Genomic DNA, 25,695 nt, shown 5'->3' on the forward strand with positions numbered 1-25,695 from the left:
ATATTTTTGGGGCCTATGTGATGTGTGAGGACTTGAGACTGACACTGGGAAGGATTCCATTCTCCAGAACTGACATTTGACACATGGAGTATAAAATTAATTAAAAATGGCATAAAAATCCCCCACAATATCCTTTTCATTTTATTACACTGAACACAGACATCCAAAGAGTTAAGTCCAGCATAATCCCCGAAGCCTCCGGAGGAGGGAGAGACTGACCAAGGTTGTCTTCAGTTACGCCTGCTGAATTGTGGCTAAATTCTGCTGAGAGACTGTGTGCCACCAGACTTACAAAACGCCTCATTAACTGTGCACATGAGCCTTCTGAGACACTGTGGTCTAGTGAATGTTCAGTGATTCAGTAACAGTAAATCTGTCCAATAAGATTAACAGGTTGCGACAAACTGAAGTGCCGCCTCTTGGTTATGGTTTTGATTTGGAATCTGAGTAGGGCCTGAACACAAGACAGAAATTACAAAAAAGACGGTTTTTCTGTGGTCGTCACTAAAGCTCCTCGCGATGAATAAATCTTCTGTTCATATGAAGAAGTCTTCAACAGATAGAAAGACTTGCATTTATATAGTGTCTCATCACATTATGAAAATGACCAAGCACTTAGGAGTTTACAGAACAGGAGTCTATTCAGCCCATCGTGCCTGTGTCGGCCCTTTGAAAGAGCTATCCAATTAGTTCCACTCCTGTGCTCTTTCCCCACAGTCCTGCAATTTTTTTCCTTTTCAATTATTTATCCAATTTCCTTTCAAAAGTTACTACTGAATCTGCTTTCAGGCAGTGTATTCCAGATCATCATAACTCGCCGTGCAAAAAAAATTCTCAGCTCCCCTCTGGTTCTTTAACCGATTATCTTAAAATGTGTCCTCTGGTTACCGACCCTCCTGCCAGTTGAAACAGTTTCTCCCCATCGTTATCAAAACCCCTCATAATTTTGAATACCTCTTACTTAATCTCCCTTAACCTTCTCTGCTCCAAGATCAATCCCAGCAAACTACAGCACCAGTGTGTAATTTTCCCCATTGCCCACACCCAACATCCTGTGGCCTCAGAGTGAGATTGCCGATTAGTGCCGGGTTACGGTCGATTTTTCGCGGTGGGCCCAATGATTAAGAGATCAGTGTATTGGAAGAGGACAGCCTGCTCTGTGCCAGAGTGTATTATTTTCATACCGCAGCAACTGCTTTGTAGGAAATGCCATTAATAATTTGGTGCAACACACAGGGCCATTCCCAGGGCTGTTCTTCGACTCACCACTTGGAGGCACCAGCCTGCAGTGCAGTTGACTTGCATTCCCCAAGGGTGGAGCTTCAGATCACTGCTTAGGCCCGGGGAAATCCCGGAGAAAACATGTAATGCCACGCCCTAGTGCGCTGCCTCAGGACTCCAGCTCATTGTGCCCGTGTAACACATTTAAAACCCTGTGCAGAAAACACCCCTCTGTGGGTTCAGATTTCTTTATTAAAGTTAGCAGGGCAAAAACTAATTTTGAGTTAGTATGTATCTGATGATTGATATCACAAATGAACATTACATCGCCTAGCAATAATCTCAAAATAAGACACTAGTGAAAAATAATTTAAATTGTAAAATCTACAAGGCAGTCATTTTAATTAACATGCAAAACATGTCGGCAAATATGTTATTTGGGAAGACAGTGGGGTAGCGGAATATTGTGTTACATTGGTAATCAAAATACATTCAAATTACTTTTAAAATGGAATGAGCGCGGGATGGGGGAGGGGGCCGAAAAACATTTCAAGTTTCTAATGTCAATTGACATATTTTCCACTCAAAATGGCAGTGCATTCAGTAATATATTTTACGGGTCCAATTCCCTTTAAGAACATAGTTCTGAAGAACTGGCCTGACTTCTGTTTGGAGTGCAAGGTTTGATTCCAGTGCAGGAAAAGGGAGATGAAAGCTTAAAAAAAAAGTTAATCTCCGTCCAGTCCCTGTGACCTTGATTCCACAGCAGAAACTGATTCAAACTTGGCACCTTACCTTCAATGAGAGCAAAAAACATTGTACCGCCCTACATAGTCTTTTCTCATCCTGCGTATCCTACTCAAATCCATCCTTTGCCAGGGCCTGAAACCTTACAGGAACTCCTTTCCTCCCTTAGTCTCCCCGCCCTCCTACAAATCAAGAAGCTTCCAAAAACTCGCTTGATGTCATCTACTTCTCAAATTGGGGCGTCTGCTGTCCCACTCTTTCTACTTTGGGCTTGGCATGCACTTGTTAGTGTTGAGGCAAAGGCACTGAAACAGGGCAGCTAGATGTCTTGATCCCGCTGCCTGATATAACATGTCAAGACGGTAGCAGGATTCTGGCCGAACATCCAGAGACAACATGGGTACTGGGACCTGCCAGCACCGGATGGAAGTTATATACCTGGATATTCCGATTGGCCTTATTTTAAATTAACAGTAAAACTATCAGAAAATTGTTTCCCTTCATCTATACCAAGGAACATACATCCAAAAAAATAGCCCCATATTAGCCCTCCCCTCCCCCAACATGTTCACTGCCAGTCAATCACTTTTGAGTTCCGATCAATTAAGGCTTTACCTTGATAAGAGGGAGATCAGGTAATCAGGAGTGGTGGGATCTGGGCTGAGTGGTGGTGAAGTCACAAAAGCTGCAGCCTTGGCCCAGTTTTTGCTCCAATAGTGTGTGCCGTCTGTGCCAAGACTGGCACTGATTGGCTCTCCAAACACAACGTTACCTAGCAACCAGAAAAATAAATGGTTCGGTGTTAAATCTTCGTCCTTCCCCAAGTGACTGAAAGCATCCATCAGGCAAACCAGACAGGAAAGGAAAACTGGGCCCCACCTTTTTTCTTGGCTTGGGCTATGATGTCTGCCGCAGTCTTACTCATTACTTTCGTGACATAGAGAGGACAGTTGGTCTGGCCAGCGATTGTGATCGCACGGAACACAGCTTCTGCCTCCAGCTAAATAACAAAAAACACATGTTATTGGCCGAGCCCTTTTTGTGAAAGCCTGACATCTCCCATTGAAAATGACAGTGACATTTCTGTAGCAAATGCACACAACGGGACCAGTGTTGCCATTAAGCGTTACCCATTTGTTCAACAACAACAACAAATTGCAATTATATAATGCCTTTAAGCTAGTACAAACGTCCCAAGGCACTTCACAGGAGCGTTAATCAGACAAAATTTGACACAAACAGGTATTAGGACCAGGTGACCAAAAGCTTCGTCAAAGAAGTAGGTTTTAAGCAGCATCTTAAAGGCGGAGGGGGAGGCAGAGAGGTTTAAGGAGGGAATTCCAGAGCTTAGGGCTTAGGTAGCTGAAGGCACAGCCACCAATGGTGGAGTGATGGACATCGGGGATACACAAGAGATGGGATGTGGGTGTCGCTGGCAAGACCAGCATTTTTTGCCCATCCCTAATTGCATTTGAGAAGGTGTTGGTGAGCCGCCTTTTTGAACTGCTGCAGTCTGAGTGGTGAAGGAACTCCCACAATGCTGTTAGGGAGGGAGTTCCAGGATTTTGACCCAGCAACGATGAAGAAAGGGCAATATATTTCCAAGTCAGGATGGTGTGTGACTTGGAAGGAAATTTGCAGGTGATGGTGTTCCCATGCGCCTACTACCCTGGTCCTTCTAGGTGGTAGAGGTCGCAGGTTTGGGGGGGGGGGGGGGGGGGGGGTTGCTGTCAAAGAAGCCTTGGCGAGTGCTGCAGTGCATCTTGTAGATGGTACAACACTGCAGCCACGGTATGCCAGTGGTGGAGGGAGTGAATATTTAAGGTGGTGAATGGGGTGCCAATTAAGCGGGCTGCTTTGTCCTGGATGGTGTTGAGCTTCTTGAGTGTTGTTGGAGCTGCACTCATCCAGGCAAGTGGAGAGTATTCCATCACACGCCTGACTTGTGCCTTGCAGATGGTGGAAAGGCTTTGGGGAGTCAGGAGGTAAGTCACTCGCCGCAGAATTCCCAGCCTCTGACCTGCTCTTGTAGCCACAGTATTTATGTAGCTAGTTCTGTCAAGTTTCTGTTCAATGGCGACCCCCAGGATACTGATGGTGGGGGATTAGACAATGGTAATGCCATTGAATGTCAAAGGGCAGTGTTTCGACTTTCGCTTGTTGGAGATGGTCATTGCCTGGCACGTGAGTGGTGTGAATGTTACTTGCCACTACTCAGCCCAAGCACGAATGTTGTCCAGGTCTTGCTGCATGCAGGTACGGTCTGCTTCATTATTGCTAATGGACTAAACACTGTGCAATCATCAGCGAACATCCCTACTTCTGACCTTATGATGCAGGAAAGTTCATTGATAAAGCAGCTGAAGATAGTTGGGCCTAGGACACTGCCCTGGGGTACTCCTGCAGTGATGTCCTGGGGCTGAGATGATTGGCCTCCAACAACCACAACCATTTTCCTTTGTGCTAGGTATGACTCCAGCCAGTGGAGAGTTTTCCCCGATTCCCATTGACTTCACTATTAGTAGGGTTCCTTGATGCCACATTCGGTCAAATGCTGCCTTGGTGTCAAGGGCAGTCACTCTCACCTCACCTCTGGAATTCATGTTTGGACCAAGGCTGTAATGAGGTCTGGAACCGATGGTCTTGGTCTTACCTGCATGGAGGAGGAGATTCTAAATGCTCACTGGGTTTACCAGCTCATGTGTTTCAACTCCACTCTGAATATCCCTAATGGCTGAGATCAACGTGGAAATAGACCAGGAAAGGTCGACAATTAGGCTAAGTTAGCTCTCAGCCATGTCAGCAGTAGGGGTGCTACAATTCATCTCAGCCTGCCAAAACTAGGGAACTGGGGGGAAAAAACATTAACTAGTGTTCCCACTCCTGATCATGGAGTGGGCCTTTGGCATAGCGGTAGCATCCCCGCCGCTGGGCCAGAAGGCGTAGGGTTTCAAACCCCGCTCCAGATAGTCCCGGCAAGTGGAGTTGGAGCTCCGGCTCTAAATTCTGGGTTGACATCCAGCGGATACTTGCGTCCGTGAGTGTGGGTGGCCCCCCCCCCCCCCCTCGTATGGGTTGTGGGAGCCCGTAAAACCCTCCCGCCATAGGACTAACCATCCTAATGGCTGGTACGAAGATGGTTACGGTCACGGAAGGAGCGTTAATCGCGGCCAGAAATCCTTCCACCACTTCATACAGTTCCCCAAAGGGAACAGTGTGAAGACACGTACGACGACGACTCCTGATCATGACAGTGATCCCTGCCAGCAAGTGGACATGACTGGATGGCAGGTTAAGATGGGATAAGGTCTGGCTCCTCTCCTCATGGTGCTGATGCTTAATGTCCCGCCTCAAGATGAAGAATAGTGACTTTAAGTGAAGTTTAGGAGAACTGCCAACACCATTGGAGGTGAAGCCCAATGCGAGTGAACACCATCAGGAGAAGGGATGAGAAAACTGGGGAGAAAATCAAAATATTAGTGGCTCCTTGTCCTGACCAAGTCTTTAGAAAAGTCTTTTTTACAGATGGGGGAAAATGAAAGGCCAAAGAAACCTACAATATTTTCATCTTGGTAACATCATGATGAAAATCAAGCAATGATGTGTGTTAATGTGAATTTATTATTGTCTTTTGCGTTTGTAAATAAATGACAAAAGGGGTTGTCAAACACTTTTCAATGCAGATAATGCCCCTTTAACAACATTTATTTTATGCCTTTAGCATCGAAAAATGCCCCAAGGTGCTCCTCAGAAGGTAATCAGACAAAAATAGACAGCAAACCAAAGAAGTATTTATTAGGAGGGGTGAGGTAGGTTTTAAGAAGGGTTTTACAGAAGAGGGAGGTGGAGAGGTCAAGGGATTTAGGGAGGGAATTCCTCGACCGTTGAAGGCACAGCTGCCGATGGCGAGGCAGAATGCACAACAGGTAAAAGTTGGAGGAATAGAGTGTTGTGGAGGGTGGTTGTAGGGCTGGCGGAGGTTAGAGAGATTGCAGAAGCTTGGGGGGGGGGGGGGCATGAAGGGATTTAAACAGGAGGGTGAGAATTTTAAACTGGAGGTATTGGGGGGGGGGGGGGGGGTGTGCAGGAACCAATGTAAGAACTAGAGTGATGGTTGAGTGGGACTTGGTGTACGATAGGATACGGGTGGCAGAGTTTTGCATGAGCTGAAGTTTACAGAGCTTTTAGCTCTACCGAAGAGCTGGCACAGACACGATGGGCTGAACGGCAAGGAGAGCACTGAAATACAAAGGCAAAATACTGCGGATGCTGGAAATCTGAAATGAAAACAGAAAATGCTGGAAATACTCAGCAGACCATTGAAATAATCCAGTCTCGAGTTACAACAACTTGCATTTATATAGCACCTTTAACATAGTAAAACATCCCAAGGCACTTCACAGGTGCGTTATCAAACAAAATTTGACACTGAGCCACGTAAAAAGAGATTTTAGGGCAGATGACCAAAAGCTTGCTGAAAGAGGTAGGTTTTAAAGGAGCATCGTAAAAGAGGAAAGAGGGGCAGAGAGGTTTAGGGAGTGAATTCCAGTGCTTAGGAACTCGGCAGCTGAAGGCACGGCCACCAATGGTGGAGCCATTATTACATAGATGAGGGTTTCAGCAGTAGATGGAGTGGGGCAAGGGCGGAGGTGGGCAATGTGACGGAGGCAGAATTAGCCTTTTTGATGAAGAGGATATGGGGTTAGAAGCTCGGCACACTGTCAAATAAGATGCCAAGGTTGGGAACAGGTTAAGAACATATTGTGAGGCTCCACAAGCATCTAGAATGTCATCAAAAAAAGACATTTTCTTTTGCAAAAAACCTTTAAATACTCCGATGGTTCATGGTTAAGAAATATTCACTTAAAGGGTCAGTACAGCTGTTAGATTCTAGGGCCTAGAAATTCATTTTGGGGCGCCCAGCTCGCCTGGGCGCCGGAATTACTGCTGCGCGCGGATCCACTTGCGCAAGCGGGATATTCAGTGTCAGTGCACCAAGTGGAAGGCGGCCGCTAAACAGGGGTTTCGGCGCCCCGCTTGGGCGCTGAAACTGATTATCGGCGCGCTAGTGGCCGCAGTGCCACCCGCAGCGGAGCGGCAGGCTGTGGTACTGCAGGCCTTCCTCCCTCTCTTAAGGGGGAGGTGCCTGCAGCAGCCGGAGCCCCGATCGCGAGTGCCGGCAAAAGAGCCCGGCAGAACGGAGAAGTGCCGGGCTCCCGGAAACCAGCCGGCAATGCCGCGGGGGGGGGGGGGGTGTGGAGGAGGCCGGGGAAGGAGGTGCGGGCAGGCAGCCGCCGAAAAAGCGGCCGGCCGCACCTCCACTTTAATTACCGCCACTACCGCCACAGGTAGGCCCTGTGTACCGGTCGCTGTTTGCGGCCGTCGCTGAAGAGGCGGGCGCGACTTAATATGGCGTTCTTTGCGGAAACGGGGCTCTGCGCACACCGATGACATCATCGGTGGCGGCGCAGCGCTACAGCCTAACGCCGCCATTAGCGCACCGCTGAATTTCGCCTGAAGTTTGCAGACTGGCGCAAAAGCCCTCTTTGGGCACAAACTGGTGGCGCAGGCCACTGAATTTCTAGGCCTAGATGCCTTGAAGATTTTATTGTTCATTGAATTATGTGAACAAAGCCTTTCAGTTCAATTATTGGCATGTGCAGCACCCTGCCTGCCAATTCAAAAGTACTTAGCCCTCACTCTAATGCCCTTTCACGCCATCTCCACCCTGTGGAGATTTGCTTATGATGCCTAAAATACACAACCCCTAGCCTGCAACCAGTCTGTGTGATAATATTGGTAGTGCTCTAATGTATCAAGGCTGCTTCTTCTTTTCGTGTCTTCTTGCTGTTCCCTTTGGGGAACAGTGTGAAGTAATGGAAGGATTCACAGGCTAATTAACAGTCTGACAGGCGGTGTTAACGCTCCTTCCATGGCCATAACCATCTTTGTACTGGCCTTTAGGGTGGTTAGTCCTATACGGCGGGAGGGTTTTATGGGCGCTCACAACCCATACGTTGAGGGGGGGGGGGGGGGGCGCCCACACCCACCAGACGAGAGTATCCCGCTGGATGTCAACCCAGAATTCAAGGCCAGAGCTCCGACTCCACTCGCCGAGATATGTATCAAGGCAAAGCATGGTTATCTGATCAGACAGTAACCATGTGAGATATGTGTTTGGATAGTCCTCTTTCCAGATATTTTAATCTGTTCCTAATGCCATGGCAACCCCATTCTCAAACCCTACCCAGTCCAGCAGCTAGCTGGGGATCCTCAGCCTGCACCATTGCAACAAATGGAACTGCAGGATTGAACCTATTTCTTACTGGGATTGAATCTGAACAGGCTGGAGGTGGGAGCAGCCCGCTTCATTGCTGAGCCAGACAACCACTCCAACTCGACCTTCACTGTTTGCAAGTGAAGCACAGCAGAGCGAATGCCCCTATATTCAGTGTACAGGCAAGTGCCTTCATAAATCTTCAGAGGGAAAAAAGCTGCTACTGTTTTTTCTTGTACATCATATGATGCATGATATCATCCATGGCGCTGGTAAGGCATTCCTGACAGATGAGCCACTCAAGAAAACCAGGCTTTTATCAGTGCTGGGTTTATATTTTAAACTCCGGGCACTGCTGCACTCTTATCAATCTGAGTTTTCAATGGAAGGTTATTCACTTTTCATCACTGTTGTATCCAATAGCACATTGTTAATCCCTTTGGTTCTGTCTTTTCTGCAGAGTTTTCAAAGCATCCAGCCGTTTTTTATCCCCCCCTCTCTATGTCCTTTACCTCCTTGCACGCTGTTGACCCATTACTAGGTTACAGTTGGACAAGCAACCCTCGGTACCGTGCCCAACTGACCATTGTTCACATGCGAGTCTAGACACCAAGTGCCCACAGGCCATTCAATTGCGAGAAGCATCACAGCCATGTCTAGTCCAATCCCAAACCCCACCCAATATCAAGTCCTGAATCCTGGCAGATTTTCCCTTCTCGAACCCAGGAGGACACCCATGGGATCCTTAGCACCATCCTTGATGGGCTCAATTAACTCAGCACAGACTGGGGATTTAACCTGGGACTTTAACCAAATGAACCATCTGTATTCTGCAGGCTTTCTATAAAAAAAAAAATTCACCTGCAAAAACAAAGTTAGTCCAGCAAAGATAATGAATGGGAGAGAGCTCAAAGGACCGTTTTACATAAATATTCCCCAAATAGAGAAAAGAATTGTAAATGAAGCGTTACATGTGACGCCCTGCAGGACCCATTCTGATCTTAACTGTGTCATGAGGAGGGTTGGTTAAGTATACACCAGCATCTTCCCCGCAGTACTTGGAAAGTCAACCCTTAGACTGCTGGCAGATCCCTTAACAGACAGGTCAATAACCAGGGGGCATAGATCTAAAGTAATTGGTAGAAGGATTAGAAGGGCATTAATGAGAATTGTTTTCACCCAGAGGATGGTGGGGGTCTGGAACTCATTGCCTGAAAGGGTGGTAGAGGCAGAGACTGCAACTGCGCTAAAAAGTACTTGAATAAGCACTTGGAAGTGTTGTAACCTACAAGGCTATGGACCAAGAGCTGGAAAGTGGGATTAGACTGGATAACTCTTTCCAGCAGGCGTGGACGCGATGGGCCGAATGGCCTCCTTCTGTGCTGTAAATTTCTATGATTCTGAGATCCAAGGAAACCTCAATTGCCCATGGCAGATCAGTTCTGTTTTCAGCTCACTGAAGCTAAAATAAAGACTTATTACTCAGTGAAAGAATGACACAAACAACAGGAGCAGAGTTAACTACTGTAACTAAATTAGTTTTAACTAAAAATACAAATCTTAATTATGTTCCTCCTGTAGATGTCCTATTTTGACTCCATTTTTTCTTCCCCCTCCCATTTTATTTATTATTTTAAATTTAACCTTTCCTATTTCTCTACATAATTTACCCTAATCGCTTTTCCTTCACGTTAAATCCTTACTCATCATGTTTATTCCTCTAGATTTCTAATGTTCATGTTGCAGGCAGAAACAATATTTTTAAAAAGTGTGGGGTTTCATGGGATGAAAACCAGCTTTAAAAGTCAAGTTAAAACTGTGATGGAAGGGTATATTTTAGTTCTGTAGGGTTAATATTACAGCCATTAAGCTACATAAACCACTAAAAGCCCAGATCTGAAAGACTGGCATCGGCCCCAATCGGTCAACCTGTTGTATTTTTATTCAAACAACAAGGATGTGTTGCCAAGCAACTGAACTGGTCGGCGAGCCATGGAGCCTGGCAATGCCCAACAACCGTACTCTTCCTCAGCCCTGAAAGGACCAAAGGGCGAGCTGCCCGAGCTCATTCTTACAGAGCTCCTCCTGACTGACTCGAGAATGGCACAGGCCATGGCCTACCCACCCTCAGTGGGAAAGTGCCGCAAGGAGGCTTAATGGACAAAACATAGCCCCCCAAAAAACATTTATGGTCTTCAAAAGGTCAGCAGCCATACTGGAACACAAAGAACTCCTCTTAAAGTGTTAAGCCTTTCGTAATTGGTGGGCGTCAACGTAAAACCAAGGCAGCAGTGGACATGTTAACAGGCTTTGCACAACCGGCATTAAAGTATTACTGAGAAAAAAAAAATTGCGGAATACCCAGACCTTTCACTGGAACTAAATGCAGGGTCAAAGGTCAGTTCTACTGAAGCGGAAGTAACAAAGGAAACTCCTATTTTCCTCTGACTGATTCCCTTCCCATGCTTCTTTGTGTATTGCTGTTTAAAGTATAGTCTGCAGGTTCATTACTAGAGATGGCTGAAAATGTAATCCAAAAGGAGCATAACCATCTTAACACAGCCCCCAGCACCCCCTACTCCCCCAACCACATGCACTTGCCCCGCCCCCAACTGTAATGTTACAAGAACCAAAAGTTGCTCATCTCATCACCTCCTCTGGCCGACTGAGCACATGTCCCTCTGGACCGCTGATCCCCATCTCCAGCAAGCGCCTTTGTTCCTGTAAAAGATATAGACCGTGTTAAAGCAGCTACTTTAGAACTGTTGAAAGAACTTCACTGACTAGGAGGGTTTAACTGGAAACTGGAGCATAGAAACTGCTAGACGAAAAAAGACCAAGGTCCATCCAGTTCACCTTCTACCATCCTGGTCATCACATGATACAATGATAATGGAGTTGTAGACTAATCTTAACAAAGAACCTCCATCAATTATTCGACAACAGACCCAGATATAAAGCGATGAAAACCCCAGAGGTGGAAAGCTTTGGGAACCACAGGTCCAAAGTCACCTTTTTTCCCTCCCAGGCATGCTACACTCACCACAATACCACCAAAAATAAACTGGATCTATTTAAATCTCTCACGGAAGAGAAGAAATAAAAGACCGAGACATGTAGTCCCAATGCACTGACCAGGGCAATGATATCTCCATTCTCCGCGTGGACTTGTATTATCGCTCCAAGGTCACCCACATACTTACAGATGTCATAGAGCTGCAAAGCAAATGGAAAAACACAATGAAGAGTTTGTGTCAGGTTCAGCAACTGATTCAATCATTAGAAGTTTCTATGGATAAACAACTTTCCCATTTGGAACCACTAACTACTGCCATGTGAGCAGATCACAACATTCTGGCAGGCTATGGGGAACTCAACAGATTTCACTATCTTTACACTCCACTCACTGGTCTCTCCCTCCCCAATCTTATGACACACATTAATGGTGCAAGGGGGAGGGATTCAAATTCCTGGGACATTGGAACCGGTTCTGGGGAAGGTGGGACCAGTGCAAAACGGATGGTTTGCACCTGGGCAGGGCTGGGACCGACGTCCTAGGGGGAGTGTTTGCTAATGCTCTGGGGGAGGGTTTAAACTAAAATGGCAGGGGGTTGGGAACCTGAGCGGGGAGACAGAGGAAAGGGAAACAAGGATAAAAGCAAAAGACAGGAAGGAGAAAAACAAAAGTGGAAGGCAGAGAAATCAAGGGTTTAAATCAAACATGGCCACAGTAAATAATAATTCTAAAAGATTTAAGAGCGTTAAAAAAACAAGCCTGAAGGCTTTGTGTCTTAATGCGAGGAGCATTCGTAATAAGGTGGATGAATTAGCTGCACAAATATGAGAGGTGATCTTATTGAAACATAAAAGATTCTGAGGGGGATTGACAGGGTGGATGCTGAGAGGATGTTTCCCCTAGTGGGGGTATCTAAGACTAGGGGGCATAGTTTCAGAATAAGGGGTCGCCCATTTAAGATGGAGATGAGAAGGAATTTCTTCTCTGAGGGTCGTGAATCTTTGGAATTCTCTACCCCAGAGAGCTGTGGAGGTGGAGTCATTGAATATATTCAAGGTGGAGATTGACAGACTTTTGAACTACAAGAGAGTCGAGGGGTATGGGGAGAGAGCGGGAAAGTGGTGTGGAGGACAAGATTGGATCAGCCATGATCTTATTGAATGGCAGAGCAGGCTCGAGGGGCCGATTGGCCTACTCCTGCTTATGTTCTTATGTTTCATAAAAGCCACCCAGAAGGGGTACATTATCCATCCTTACTGAAACTATCAATATCCCACATCTACAGCTCTATCCTGCTTCCAACATGCTGTCCCCTCAGAATGATCCAGGATATGAAGAATTTAAGTGATCTAGAATCCCAGGATAACTCCAAACACTTATTCTTAAAAGTAGCTACGTGAATAGTGTACTACTGTGACAAATGTACATACAACTGAAGCCAGAGTATAAAAATGCAGGAAATAACAACAGAAAACACTGGAAAAACTCAGCAGGCCAGGCAACATCCGTGGAGAGAGAAACAGATTCAACGTTTCAGGTCGAAGACCCTTCATCAGAACTAAAAATGCAGGGTTCACTTTTTTATTTTTACCTCAGCATTCGACATCTGATATAAATCTTTGTAAGCCATGTAGACAAGGAAGGAGTTCACACCTGTCAGAAGTAAAACACAGATACAATTAAAAAAATAGTAAAATCAAAGTAAAATAAACTGCGTCACCGAGATGGGGCTGGGGGGTGGGGCACGCAACAATCTTTTTTGAATTAAATTGCACTCTGCAATGCGAATATAACTGTTAATGAGTTTGTATGGAATTCCTTTGTTTTTGTTATTTTGGATAAAGGTTGCAACCCACTTACTTATAACAGTAAAGCATTCATTACCTGAAGTTGGTAACTCACCTAGTGAACAGTTACACAGGTCCTGACAACATAGAAACATAGAAGATAGGAGCAGGAGTAGGCGATTCGGCCCCTTGAGCCTGTTCCGCCATTCAATGCGATCATGGCTGATCATCCAAGTTCAGTACCTGGTTCCTGCCTTCTCCCCATACCCCTTGATCCCTTTAGCCTTATGAAATATATCCAACTCCTTCTTGAATATATTTAATGAATTGGCCTCTACTGCCTTCTGTGTTAGAGAATTCCACAGGTTCACCACTCTCTGGGTGAAGGAATTCCTCCTCATTTCTGTCCTAAAAGGCCTACCCCTTATCCTTAGACTGTGACCCCTGGTTCTGGATTCCACGACCATCGGGAACATCCTCCCTGCATCTAGTCTGTCCAGTCCTGCCAGAATTTTATAAGTTTCAATGAGATCCCCTCTCATTCTTCTAAACTCCAGCGAGTACAAGCCCAATCGACCCAATCTCTCCTCATACGTCATTCCTGCCATCCCAGGTATCAGCCTGGTGAATCTTCGCTGAACTCCTTCCATGGCAAGAATATCCTTCCTCAGATAAGGCGACCAAAACTGCACACAATACTCAAGATGTGGTCTCACCAAGGCCCTGTACAACTGCAGCAAGACATCCTTGTTCTTGTAATCAAACCCTCTCGCTATGAAGGCCAACATATCATTTGCCTTCTTAACCGCCTGCTGCACCTGCATGCTTACCTTCAGCGACTGGTACACAAGGACACCCAGGTCTCGTTGCACTTCCCCTTCTCCCAATCTATTGCCATTAAAATAATAATCTGCCTTCCTGTTTTTGACACCAAAGTGGATAACCTCACATTTATCCACGTTATATTGCATCTGCCATGCTTCTGCCCAATCACCCAACCTGTCCAAATCATCCTGTAGTTTCTTGGCATCCTCCTCACAGCACACACGCCTACCCAGCTTTGTGTCATCTGCAAATTTGGAGATATTACATCTAGTTCCCTTGTCTAGATCATTAATATATATTGTGAATAGCTGGGGTCCAAGGACCGATCCCTGCGGTACCCCACTAGTCACTGCCCACCACTCGGAAAAAGACTCGTTTATTCCAACTCTTTGCTTTCTATCTGCCAACCAGTTCTCTATTCAAGTCAATACCTTGCCTCCAATCCCATGTGCCTTAACTTTACACGCTAATCTCTTATGTGGGACCTTATCGAAAGCCTTCTGAAAGTCCAAATACACCATATCCACTGGTTCTCCCTTATCTATTTTACTGGTTACATCCTCAAAAAATTCCAGTAGATTAGTCAAGCACGATTTACCATTTGTAAATCCATGTTGACTTTGTCCGATCCTGTCACTGTTTTCCAAGTGCTCCACTATTACATCTTTTATAATGGACTCTAGCATTTTCCCCACTACCGATGTCAGGCTTACCGGTCTGTAATTCCCCGTTTTCTCTCTACCACCTTTTTTGAATAGTGGGGTAACATTAGCTACCCTCCAATCCATGGGTACTGTTCCAGATTCCATCGAATGTTGGAAGATGATCAGCAATGCATCTACTATTTCTAGCGCCACTTCCTTAAGTACCCTAGGATGTAGATTATCAGGCCCTGTGGATTTATCGGCCTTCAATCCCATCAATTTCCCTTACACCATTTCCCTACAAATACTGATTTCTTTCAGTTCCTCCCTTTCATCAGACCCTATGTTCCCCAACATTTCTGGGAGGTTATTTGTGTCCTCCTTTGTGAAGACAACCAAAATATGTATTTAATTGGTCTGCCATTTCTTTGTTCCCCATTATAAATTCCCCTGATTCTGACTGCAAGGGACCTACGCTTGACTTCACCAATTTTTTTCTCTTCACATATCCATAAAAAGCTTTTACAGTCAGTTTTTATGTTCCCTGCAAGCTTACTCTCATATTCTATTTTCCCTTTCTTAATTAATCCCTTTGTCCTCCTTTGTTGAATCCTAAACTGCTCCCAATCCTCTGGATTACTGCTTTTTTTGGCCAATTTGTATGTCCTCTCCTTGGATCTTATGCTATCCCCAATTTCCCTCGTTAGCCACGGTTGAGTCACCTTTTTTGTTTTATTTTTATGCCAAACTGGGATGAACAAATTCTGTAGTTCATCCATGCGGTCTTTGAATGTTTGCCATTGCCTATCCACCATTAACCCTTTGAATGACAATCCCCAATCAATCCTACCCAATTCACGCCTCAGACCATCGTAGTTTCCTTTATTTAAATTCAGGACCCTAGTCTCTGAGTCAACTACTTCATTCTCCATCTTAATGAAGAATTCGATCATATTTTGATCGCTCCGACCCAAGGGGCCTCGTACAACAAGATTGCTAATTAATCCTTTCTCGTTACATAATACCGAGTCTAAGATGGCCTGATCTCTGGTTGGTTCCTCAACATATTGGTCCAGGAAACCATCCTGTAAACACTCCAGGAATTCCTCCTCCACAGTATTGTTACTAATTTGGTTAGCCCAATCTATATGTAGATTAAAGTAACCCATGATGACTGCTGTGCCGTTTTTGCACGCTTCTCTTATTTCCCTTTTAATGCCATCCCCAACCTCCACATTACTGTCTGGAGATCTATATACCACTCCCACTAACGTTTTCTGCCCCTTGGTATTTCTCAGTTCTACCCATACAGATTCCACATCATCAGAGCTAATATCCTTCCTTACAATTGTGTTAATCCCTTCTTTAACCAGTAATGCTACCCCACCTCCCTTTCCTTTTTGCCTATCTTTCCTGAATATTGAATACCCCTGGATGTTGAGTTCCCAGCCTTCGCCACCCTGGAGCCATGTTTCCGTAATCCCAATCAAATCGTATTTGTTTACCTCTGTTTGCGCAGCTAATTCATCCACCTTATTACGAATGCTCCTCGCATTAAGACACAAAGGGGGAGAAATTCGGTGGGCTGCACCACCAGTTAGCGCCTAAAGAGGGCACTCAGTGGCTTTAGCGCCACTGGCCACGCCTCCCGTGATATTTAGCTGGGGCGCTAATGGCAGCGTTAGCCTGTTGCGCTGCGCCACCACCGATGACATCATCGGTGTGCGCAGCACCCCGCTACCACCCCGATCGCGATATTTGGCAGCGACCACCTCTGTAGCGCCGCTCGCTAATCGCGCCCGGTTCGCGGGGCCTACCTGTGGCGGCAGTGGCGCAAATTAAGGCGGAGGTGTGGGGCGGCCGTTTTTTCAGCGGCCGCCTGCTAGCACCTCCGTCCCCGGCCTCCTGTTCTCCCCCCGCGGCATTGCCGGCTGTTTTCCGAGAGCCCGGCACTTCTCCTCAGTGCCGGGCTCTTTTGCCGGCACTCGCGATTGCTCATCACGCTGGTGCAGGCCCCTCCCCCTTAAGAATGGGAGGAAGGCCTGCAGTACCGCAGCGCGCCATGCCGCAGCGTGTGGCGCTGTGGCACGTTGCGCTGCAATATTCAGTTTCAGCGCCCTAAGAGGGACGCGGAGCACCTCGAGCCTCGCCCCGTGTCCCTTTTGGGGCGCTCAAGCTGAATTTCCGGTGATCGCTGCTGCTCCGATCGCAGTGCAAAATCTGGCGCCCAGGCGAGCTTGGCACCCCGTTTGCAGCTCAACCCAACTTCTCCCCCAAAGCCTTCAGGCTTGTTTTTTTTTTTTAACACTCTTAGACCCATTAGAATTATTATTTACTGTGGCCATGTTTGATTTAAACCATTGATTTCACTGACTGCCACTTTTGTTTTTCTCCTTCCTATCTTTTGCTTTTATCCTCATTTCCCTTTCCTCTGTCCCCCTGTTCAGGTTCCCAACCCCCTGCCATTTTAGTTTAAACCCTCCCCCAGAGCATTAGCAAACACTCCCCCTAGGACATCGGTCCCAGCCCTGCCCAGGTGCAAACCGTCCGGTTTGAACTGGTCCCACCTCCCCCAGAACCGGTTCCAATGTCCTAGGAATTTGAATCCCTGCCCCTGGCACCATTCCTCTAGCCACGTATTCATCTGAAATATTCTTCTATTTCTACTCTGACTAGCACATGGCACTTGTAGCAATCCTGAGATTACTACCTTTGAGGTCCTATTTTTTAATTTACCTCCTAACTCCCTATATTCAGCTTTTAGGACCTCATCCCATTTTTTACCTATATCGTTGGTACCTTATATGCACTACGACAACTGGCTGTTCACCCTCCCCTTCCAAGATGTTCTGCAGCCGCTCTGAGACATCCTTGACCCTTGCACCAGGGAGGCAACACACCATCCTGGAGTCTCGTTTGCGGCCGCAGAAACGCCTATCTATTCCCCTTACAATAGAATCCCCTATTACTATAGCTCTACCCCTCTTTTTCCTCCCGTCCTGTGCAGCAGAGCCACCCCTGGTGCCAGGAAGTTGGCTGCTGCTGCCTTCCCCTGGTAAGCCATCCCTCCCATCAGTATCCAAAGTGGTATATCCGTTTGAGAGGGGGATGGCCACAGGGGACCCCTGCACTACCTGCCTGCGCCTACTACTCTGCCTGTTGGTCAACCGTTCCCTTTCTGCCTGCGCCACCTTTACCTTTACCGCCTAGCTGAAAGCTGGCATGAGTTCCATTGAAGGCCTTACTAAGGCTCCAAGACTCTACTGGAGATGGGCAAAAGAAAAGGCCCACTGACTTTCAGGGGCAGAAGGCAGTTTACCAAGAGCCCTTTGTGAGCCATGTTTCCACTCTCGAAGCTGCAAGGTGCCATGTGGATTGGCCCCTGGCATTAGACAGAGTTACCAACTTGGGAAAAAAACAAAGCAGAGGGGGGAAAAAAAACTGAAGGGAGGTGGGCAGGGTCAGAATAGTTTGGGCTCCCTGATCCCAGGTGAGTAAAAATCCATGCTCCACGTTTGGAGAACCCATTCCTGAAACATTTCAATATAAACTGCGTTGTTGGTTTTTTTTAAATAGCCTGAAAATTACCACTACAGAGATCACTGGACTAATGTTCAGTGAACTGGCATAACATTCCAACAGGTCAAATATTCAAACGCAAGCGGTAACCCGTTTGAAGTAGGTTAATGACCTCTCATAAAATGGCAGACTGAGGAATGTCAATTTCAAGCATTAAGCATTTGTCCACCTGTTAATAGAAACTTCGAGGCGTCAGCCGTCGCTCAGTGGTAGCACTCTCGCTTCCGGGTCAGAAGGGTGTGGGATCAAGTCCTGCTCCAGAGACTTTGTGCACATAATCTAGGCCATCACTTCCGTAAAGTACTGAGTGAGTGCTGCACTGTTGGCGGTGCTGACTTTCACGAGACATTAAACCAAGGCCCTGTCTGCCCTCTCAGGTGGGTGTAAAAGATCCCACAGCACTATTTGAAGAAAAGCAGGGGAGTTCTCCCCAGTGTCCCGGCCAGTATTTATCCCTCAACCAAAACACTGCTGTTTGTGGGACCTTGCTGTGCGCAAATTACATTACAACAGTGATTACAGTTCGAGGCCTGGAGTTTCCGCTCGATTGCGCTGGTTTGCTTGGCACAATTTGCCTGAAATCAACGTAACTGGCGCAAAAGCTCGTGGAACTTTAAGCGCATATTGCATCCAGCGCTAATCGAGTTTCCGCTAGTTTTAAAAACTGTGCACTAGAGGTCGGCCCCGCCCACAAGACTAGCCAATCACCATTGGGAGTTTCCTCTAATTGTGCCCATTTGTGGGCCTTTGAGAAGGCTCAAAAAGTAAAGCTGGTTTGTTTGGGCATAAGGACACCAATCGGTACGTTTTGAAAGATTTTGATACTGAACTGACTACTGTACCCCAATATATCTAGGAAATAGTTTTGTATATTTTTTAAAAAGTCATTTAAAAATCAGGTTCTCACAGTGGTCGATTGACACTGTGGTTAAAGTGGCTTATTTTTTGTGATAAACCCATTTTCAGCGGTATTAAACTGCACCGAGTTACCACTAAATAACTTTTTTAAACAATTTTTTTTAAATTACTTTTTAAAACGTTGCCCGATTGTGCTGGTTTGTGACAGAATTTGCATGTGGTGATATGCAAATAAGTGAGCAGAAATTCGGTGTTTGGGCGGGGGGTGGGCGAACACTTTTCAAAATGGGTGCAATTTGCACACGAATCGCTGACTGCACCTAAAGCATTTCATTAGTTGTAAAGCACTTTGGGACACCCTGAAAGGTACTATATTAATCTAGGCTGATACGTTCAAATCATCAGTCATTACCAGCTCCTGTATACCTTTAAGTTAAACAGCCATTGCATCTCATTTTCATTTAATAATTTAAAAGACAATTTGTTAGGATACTTTGAGCTCTCTTTTTGCTGAAGTATTGTAGAGCAATATTCTAGATGTTTCCTTTTCAAACCCCATTACATAAATAAGTAATATTTCCTATTTCCATTTACACACAACATGCTCTGCGTTACTTTTAAATCACTTTTGACTGAATAATTCATGGTGGTCCTCTTATCCTTTAAATGTTACCATCTGTGACCAGCTTGGGAAACAATCAATCAATCAGCATTCAAGAACCTTATCACACAATTCACAGGATGTTCATCAAAAGGACACAACCAAGGATGTCGATGCATAAGGCACGATAGCCAAGCTTCCCTCTCCAGCCTAGCAAGTAAAGGCGCTACCTGTACATCACTAGCCCAATGCAGAAAGGGCAATAGCGAATCGGCAGCCTGGAAAAGAAAATTGGGCCAAATGGGCTTCCAATTCCTTATTGTTGTGCCTGTTTTGTGCTCCTGTCAAAGACCAATTTCAAACACCCCCACCCCCAAGGAAACCAAATAGCAGCACATGATTTATCCAGTGATCTGAAATATGGTGAGGGTTCTCAATTTAATCCCTGGGCTTGCTACATTTAACAGGGGTGGTCTGTAACACATGAACTCAAGGGAGGGGGGGGGGGGGGGGGGGGAGGAAATCTAGTATAAACGCTCAAAAATATAACATGCACCAACTGGTCACCATTTACCCAACGTGAGTTTCCAATAAAGAGAACAGCTCAAACACAGCACAGTGGAGAAGGAATAGTGCAAGGGGAAGATCTGGAGGATGCAGAATTCTGCAGAGGTTTGATATTTTTCAGCAGATCAATAAGAGCATGAATGTTTTCAAGACTCTACATTCACACTGCTCCATTTTGAGCTATTCTAGGGTACACATCAGCTTCCTTAGGTCAGCTTAAGATTGCCAAGTCTTCCATTTTAACTGCAAGCTCATTGCTGTGGATACTTTTCCTCTGGGGCCTATAAAACGACTGCTTCTTTGGTGAAACAGGAAAGACCGGATCATTAATTCAACATGCTGTTAGACTGCACGGCTACATGCTTTTGAAGCTCAGTGTGTATTACCAATTCACTGCTTCAGGATGTATAGAATCATACAGCGCAAGAGACCATTCGGCCCATCGTGCCTTTGCCAGCTCACTCAAAGAGCTATCCAGTTAGTCCCACTCCCCTGCTCCTTCCCCATAGCCATGCAAATTTTTCCTTTTCAAGTATTTATCCAATTCCCTTTTGAATGTTACTATTGAATATGCTTCCACTACCCTTTCAGACAGTGCATTCCAGACCGTCATAACTCTCTGCATGAAAAGTTTCTCCTCATCTTCCCTCTGGCTCTTTTGTCAATAACCTTAAATCTGTGTCCTCTGGTTACCAACCCTCCTGGCCAATGGAAACAGTTTTTCCCTATCTACTCTATCAAAACCCCTCAATAATAAAGGAGTGATGTCTTCATGAAGGGTTCTTGGCAAACTTAATTTTTTCATTTTTGCTTTAGGAGGGAAAACAGCCAAAAGGGGGCTCCATTATCATGCTGGCACCAAGCTCACCATGGCAACGATGGGTTGGGGTATATTTCGGTTACCGAGCAGGCCAGCTACAAACATAATTAAAACAGAGCAGTGCATTAGTGTCAGCTGTGGCTCAGTGGGTAGCACTCTCCAGGTGGGAGGGGCTAGGAGTGAGCAGGTGCTGCTGGGTGCTTGACTACTGCAGGGAGTTAGAGTGAGTTTATAAAAAGTTGGTGGTGGTTTTTTTTTCAGGTTTTAGGGCCTCTTTGGTCCTTAAACAGCAGCCAGAAAGACACAGACAGACAGACTTGCATTTATATAGCGCCTTTCACAACCACCGAATGTCTCAAAGCGCTTTACAGCCAATTAAGTACTTTTGGAGTGTTGTCGCTGTTGTAATATGGGAAACGCGACAGCCAATTTGCACACAGCAAGCTCCCAGAAACAGCAATGTGATAATGACCAGATAATCTGTTTGTTATATTGATTGAGGGATAAATATTGGCCAGGACACAGAGGATAACTCCTCTGCGCTTCTTTGAAATAGTGCCATGGGATCTTTTACGTCCACCTGAGAGCGCAGACGGGGCCTCGGTTTAACATCTCATCCAAAAGACAGCACCTCCGACAGTGCTGCATTCCCTCAGCACTGCACTGGAGTGTCAGCCTAGATTTTTGTGCTCAAGTCCCTGGAGTCACAACTTCCGACTCAGAGGCAAGTGAGCTACCCACTGAGCCACAGCGGACAATCATAGCAAATAATTATTGTTCATGACTTGCATGGTATACACAACTCTTGGTTTACATTTCCCAAATGGGACCCATTTTAGGTTTCCAAATTCTACTATAGAATTCTGTAACACAAACAAAAGATATGAACTTATTTTCCATATTTACAGATTAAACTTAACCACTGGTTTTCTGTTTCAAAAGAGGATACCTTCTTTCTTGAACAAAACTTTCAGATCTTATTGTAGGACTTTGGCTCATTCTAGGCTGAGCCTGCAGAGAACTTTTCTCCACGGGCTGAACTCGATCTACATTTAGACTCTCTACACTTTCAGACTGTTTGTCTGCCTGACTCAGGCTCAGACTTAAATTCTGGCTTTGTCTTGGACTTGTTTCTGTTACGTCTGATGTAGGATTTGCTACTGGTACTCTATTTGTAACAATACTATCTGACTCATCAGAATAAATTGGATCATCCCAGCTTTCAACTCCTTCCACATCTGTAGGTAAGATATGATCAGTGTGAACAAACCTAAAAACTTTCCATGATCAAACATCTTGACCAAATATGTGCGAGGGCCACATATCTTCACTACTCTTCCTGGTAACCACTTTCACCATATATGGTGACGATTCTTCATTCTAACCTTCTGGTTCAACTTCACACTTCTCTTCAACTCTACCTTTAGCATGACTCTCTTTGCCTTGATTATTTCTCTTCTACAGACTGTGCCAAGTTTGGCTTTAACAACAAGAACCTGTTTCGTGGCTGTCGCTTGAGAAGCAACGCTGCTGGTTTTCTACAAGTAGTGCCAGTTTGTGGTCCGACGACAAATGACATTTCTTTGGATTTGGATCCAACATTTGCTTGATAAGGGCGCGTTTGACAATTTGTACTGTGCGCTCTGCTGCACCATTTGAAGCAGGGTGGTACGGTGTAACTTTGCTATGTTTCATAGTTTCTGCTCATGAACTGTGTGAACTCTTCTGAACAAAACTGCGGCCCATTAACAGACACAATTTCTTCTGGGAGGCCGTATGAAGAAAACAATCTTCGCAAATTGTCTAGTGTTTTGCTTGTTGTTATTATCTGCATCGGAAACACCTCTACCCACTTCGAGTGACTATCTATCACTATGGACAATTACTGTCCTTCTAGCGCAGCAAAATCTACATGTAACCTTTGCCACACCCTGGGAGGCCATTTCCATGGCTGTAATGGTACTGATGGTGGTTTCATACTCGCCGATTGACATGTACATTGACTGACTATATACTCTAGCTCTTTATTTAAACCTGGTCACCATAAGTAACTGCGTGCAAAGCTCTTGGTCAAGCACATTCCCAGGTGCTGGTCATGAAGGTCTAACAATTTAGACCTGAACCTATTTGGGATAACCACTTTTGCACCCCCCCCCCCACATGATACAATCTTTATCCACTGACAATTCATTTCTACAAACTAAGTATAGATGGATATCTTCCTCTGATACCTGGTTTGGCCATCCATTTACTATGTAATCATACACCTTTGACATAATTGGGTCACGTTTGGTTGCCAATCTCTTCAGCTGTGACTGGCAGCTCATCAATGTATGAGAAATAGAACACGTCTTCCTTATTGGGTGTAACTTGTGATGGGGATGGCAACCTGGACGTAGCATCAGCATTACTGTGATCAGCTGATCGGCTGTACTCACTGTCACACTTATACACTGATAAAATCAAAGCCCATCTCTGCATTCGGGCTGCAGCTAAGGTTGGAACTAGGGACTTTGGATGAAGTATTGCTGTCAGGGGCTAACAGTCAGTAACTATGGTAAACTTACGACCAAACAAATATTTGTGAAACTTCTTGACCCCAAAAATCAATGAAAGCTTCCCTTTCGATCTGCGCATAATTCTGCTCATTAGCACTGAGAGTGCATGAAGCAAAAGCAATTGGTCTCTCCTCCCCACAATCTAGTACATGAGCGATCACTGCCCCAACTCCTTAAGGAGAGGCGTCACACTCTAGCTTGATCTTCTTCATAGTGAACTAAGATGGTACTCTCTTCTAACTGGCTTTTACACTCTTTGAATGCTGTGTCACATTCTTTTGACCTGTTCCAAGGGACCTGTTTTCTCAACAGCTCATTCAGTGGATGTAACATTGTAGCCAAGTTTGGGAGGAACTTTCCGTAATAATTCAAAAGGCTGCAAAATGATCGAAGTTCAGAGACATTCTTGGGAGCGGGTGCATTTCTGATTGCATCCAGCTCTCCCTTGGTTGGTTGTAAATCATCTTTGTCTACTCTGTGCCCTAAGTACTCCACTGAGTTTTGAAACAACTCACACTTGTGAGCTGTCACTCGTACTCCATGCTTCACCGTTTGAGCACTTCATTCAACACCTCATCATGGATTTGCCTGTTGGGTGCTGAAATAAGTATAAGTACGTCATCCAAATAACACTTCAATCCCTTGCAAAATTTGGGTCATCACCCCCTGGAATATGTCTGGGGCAGAGGACACTCCAATGGTAGCCTATTGAACTGATATAGGCTCGGTGAATATTTATGGCCAAGCATGACTTGAACTCTTCATCTAATTCAAGTTGTAGGTAAGCGTTTGTTAGATCTAACTTCGAAAAGATCTGGCCACCTGTCATCATTGTGAACAAATTTTCCACATTTGGCAACCTATTGGGTAGATTACACTCTAGAACCTGGTTTAAGGTTACCTTGTAATCACCACACAACCTTACCTTACCATCTGACTTGGGTACAACAATGGGTGTAGCCCAATTACTCAGATCTACCTTAGAGATAATGTTCTCAGTTTCTAGTCTTTTGAGTTCTTGCTCAACTTTCTCCTCGAGTGGCTTGCAGTAAACTGGTCTTGCATCCTTCTGCACACTGACACTTGCCTTGAAGTCTTGGATCGGACTACCCATTTCACTGAACACCTTCGGATACTGCTTGATGACATCATCTTTCGATATAAATTTCGCTTCCACGTGAAAAATCTCATTCCAATCCAGCTTCAGTGAACCCAACCAATTTCTACCCATCAAGGCAGGCTTGTCTCCTGCCACTACTGAGAGGCAATCGCTTACACTGATCCTTGTATTTTACAGGTATGGTGACACTTCCTACTACAGGGATTTGCTCTCCCGAGTAGCCTCGCAGCTCTACCTTCAATTTCTCTAGTCGATAATCACGCAACTTGTCGCGATATAGTAATTCCGGTACTACGCTCACGGATGCACCAGTGTCAATTTCCATGGGTATCCTGGTTCCTGCGACATCTACTTGGATGACGATACCTCGCGAATCGCTGTTAGATACCTGCGTGCTCCTGATGACATGAATCTCCAGAAACAACAACTCCTGCTGCTTCTCTTCAATGGTATGTAGTGATTTCTACTTCTAGCATTGCCAGTCAGTTTACTCTTCTATCGGAACGCCTTCGCATAATGGCCCAGAAATTCGAGTCGGGGGCTTGCCGCGCGTGTAAGCCCCCGATCTGCACTTACCCGACGCGCCGGCCGTTGAGCTTCAGGGACGCCTGGAATTGCTGTTTTAAAATGTTGACTCCCGGGCAGCGTCTGACGTCACGCCGCCCAGGAGTGCAGCCAGCGCGAAGCCTGTAGCGCGCTGTGCAACTGAGGCACGCCCCTTGAGGTCTCAGTTTAACAGGACACGCCCCCAATGTTTCTGCCAAGCTGCTAAGCATTTTTACATGCAAAGCAGCAGTTTAAATAGGTTTTTGGAAGTTTTTTGAAGCTTTTGGTAACTTTTATAAACTTTTAAAAACGTTTACATTATTTTGAAGAATCTGAAGTAGTTTTAAACAGAGTTAAAGCAATTTAAAGACTTTTAAAAGCCCTAAAAGAATTTTTTAAATTCCATTTATTTATTTAGCAATGTCGTCGTCATACGTGTCTTCACACTGTTCCCTTTGGGGAACTGTATGAAGTGGTGGAAGGATTTATGGCCATGATTAACGCTCATTCCGTGACCGTAACCATCTTT

General features: G+C 45.5%; 1 protein-coding gene across 3 annotated transcripts in view; it reads right to left on the reverse strand.

Moving 5' to 3' along the window:
• Positions 1–25,695, reverse strand: part of LOC147113805 (dihydropyrimidinase-related protein 3-like) — a 485,445-nt gene that overhangs the window by 87,404 nt on the left and 372,346 nt on the right. For all 3 annotated transcript variants that reach the window (XM_085995141.1, XM_085995142.1, XM_085995143.1), the window contains exons 5-9: positions 12,853–12,914; positions 11,381–11,461; positions 10,898–10,966; positions 2,848–2,968; positions 2,584–2,740 (exon numbers count right to left, since the gene is read on the reverse strand). In XM_085995141.1, the coding sequence (XP_085851267.1) occupies positions 2,584–2,740; positions 2,848–2,968; positions 10,898–10,966; positions 11,381–11,461; positions 12,853–12,914 (490 nt within the window). The remainder of the gene's footprint in view (positions 1–2,583; positions 2,741–2,847; positions 2,969–10,897; positions 10,967–11,380; positions 11,462–12,852; positions 12,915–25,695) is intronic.

Source organism: Somniosus microcephalus, chromosome 8 (genome assembly GCF_052327205.1).
Source record: "Somniosus microcephalus isolate GS21.2 chromosome 8, FLI_Smic_1.0, whole genome shotgun sequence".
Classification (NCBI taxonomy): domain Eukaryota; kingdom Metazoa; phylum Chordata; class Chondrichthyes; order Squaliformes; family Somniosidae; genus Somniosus; species Somniosus microcephalus.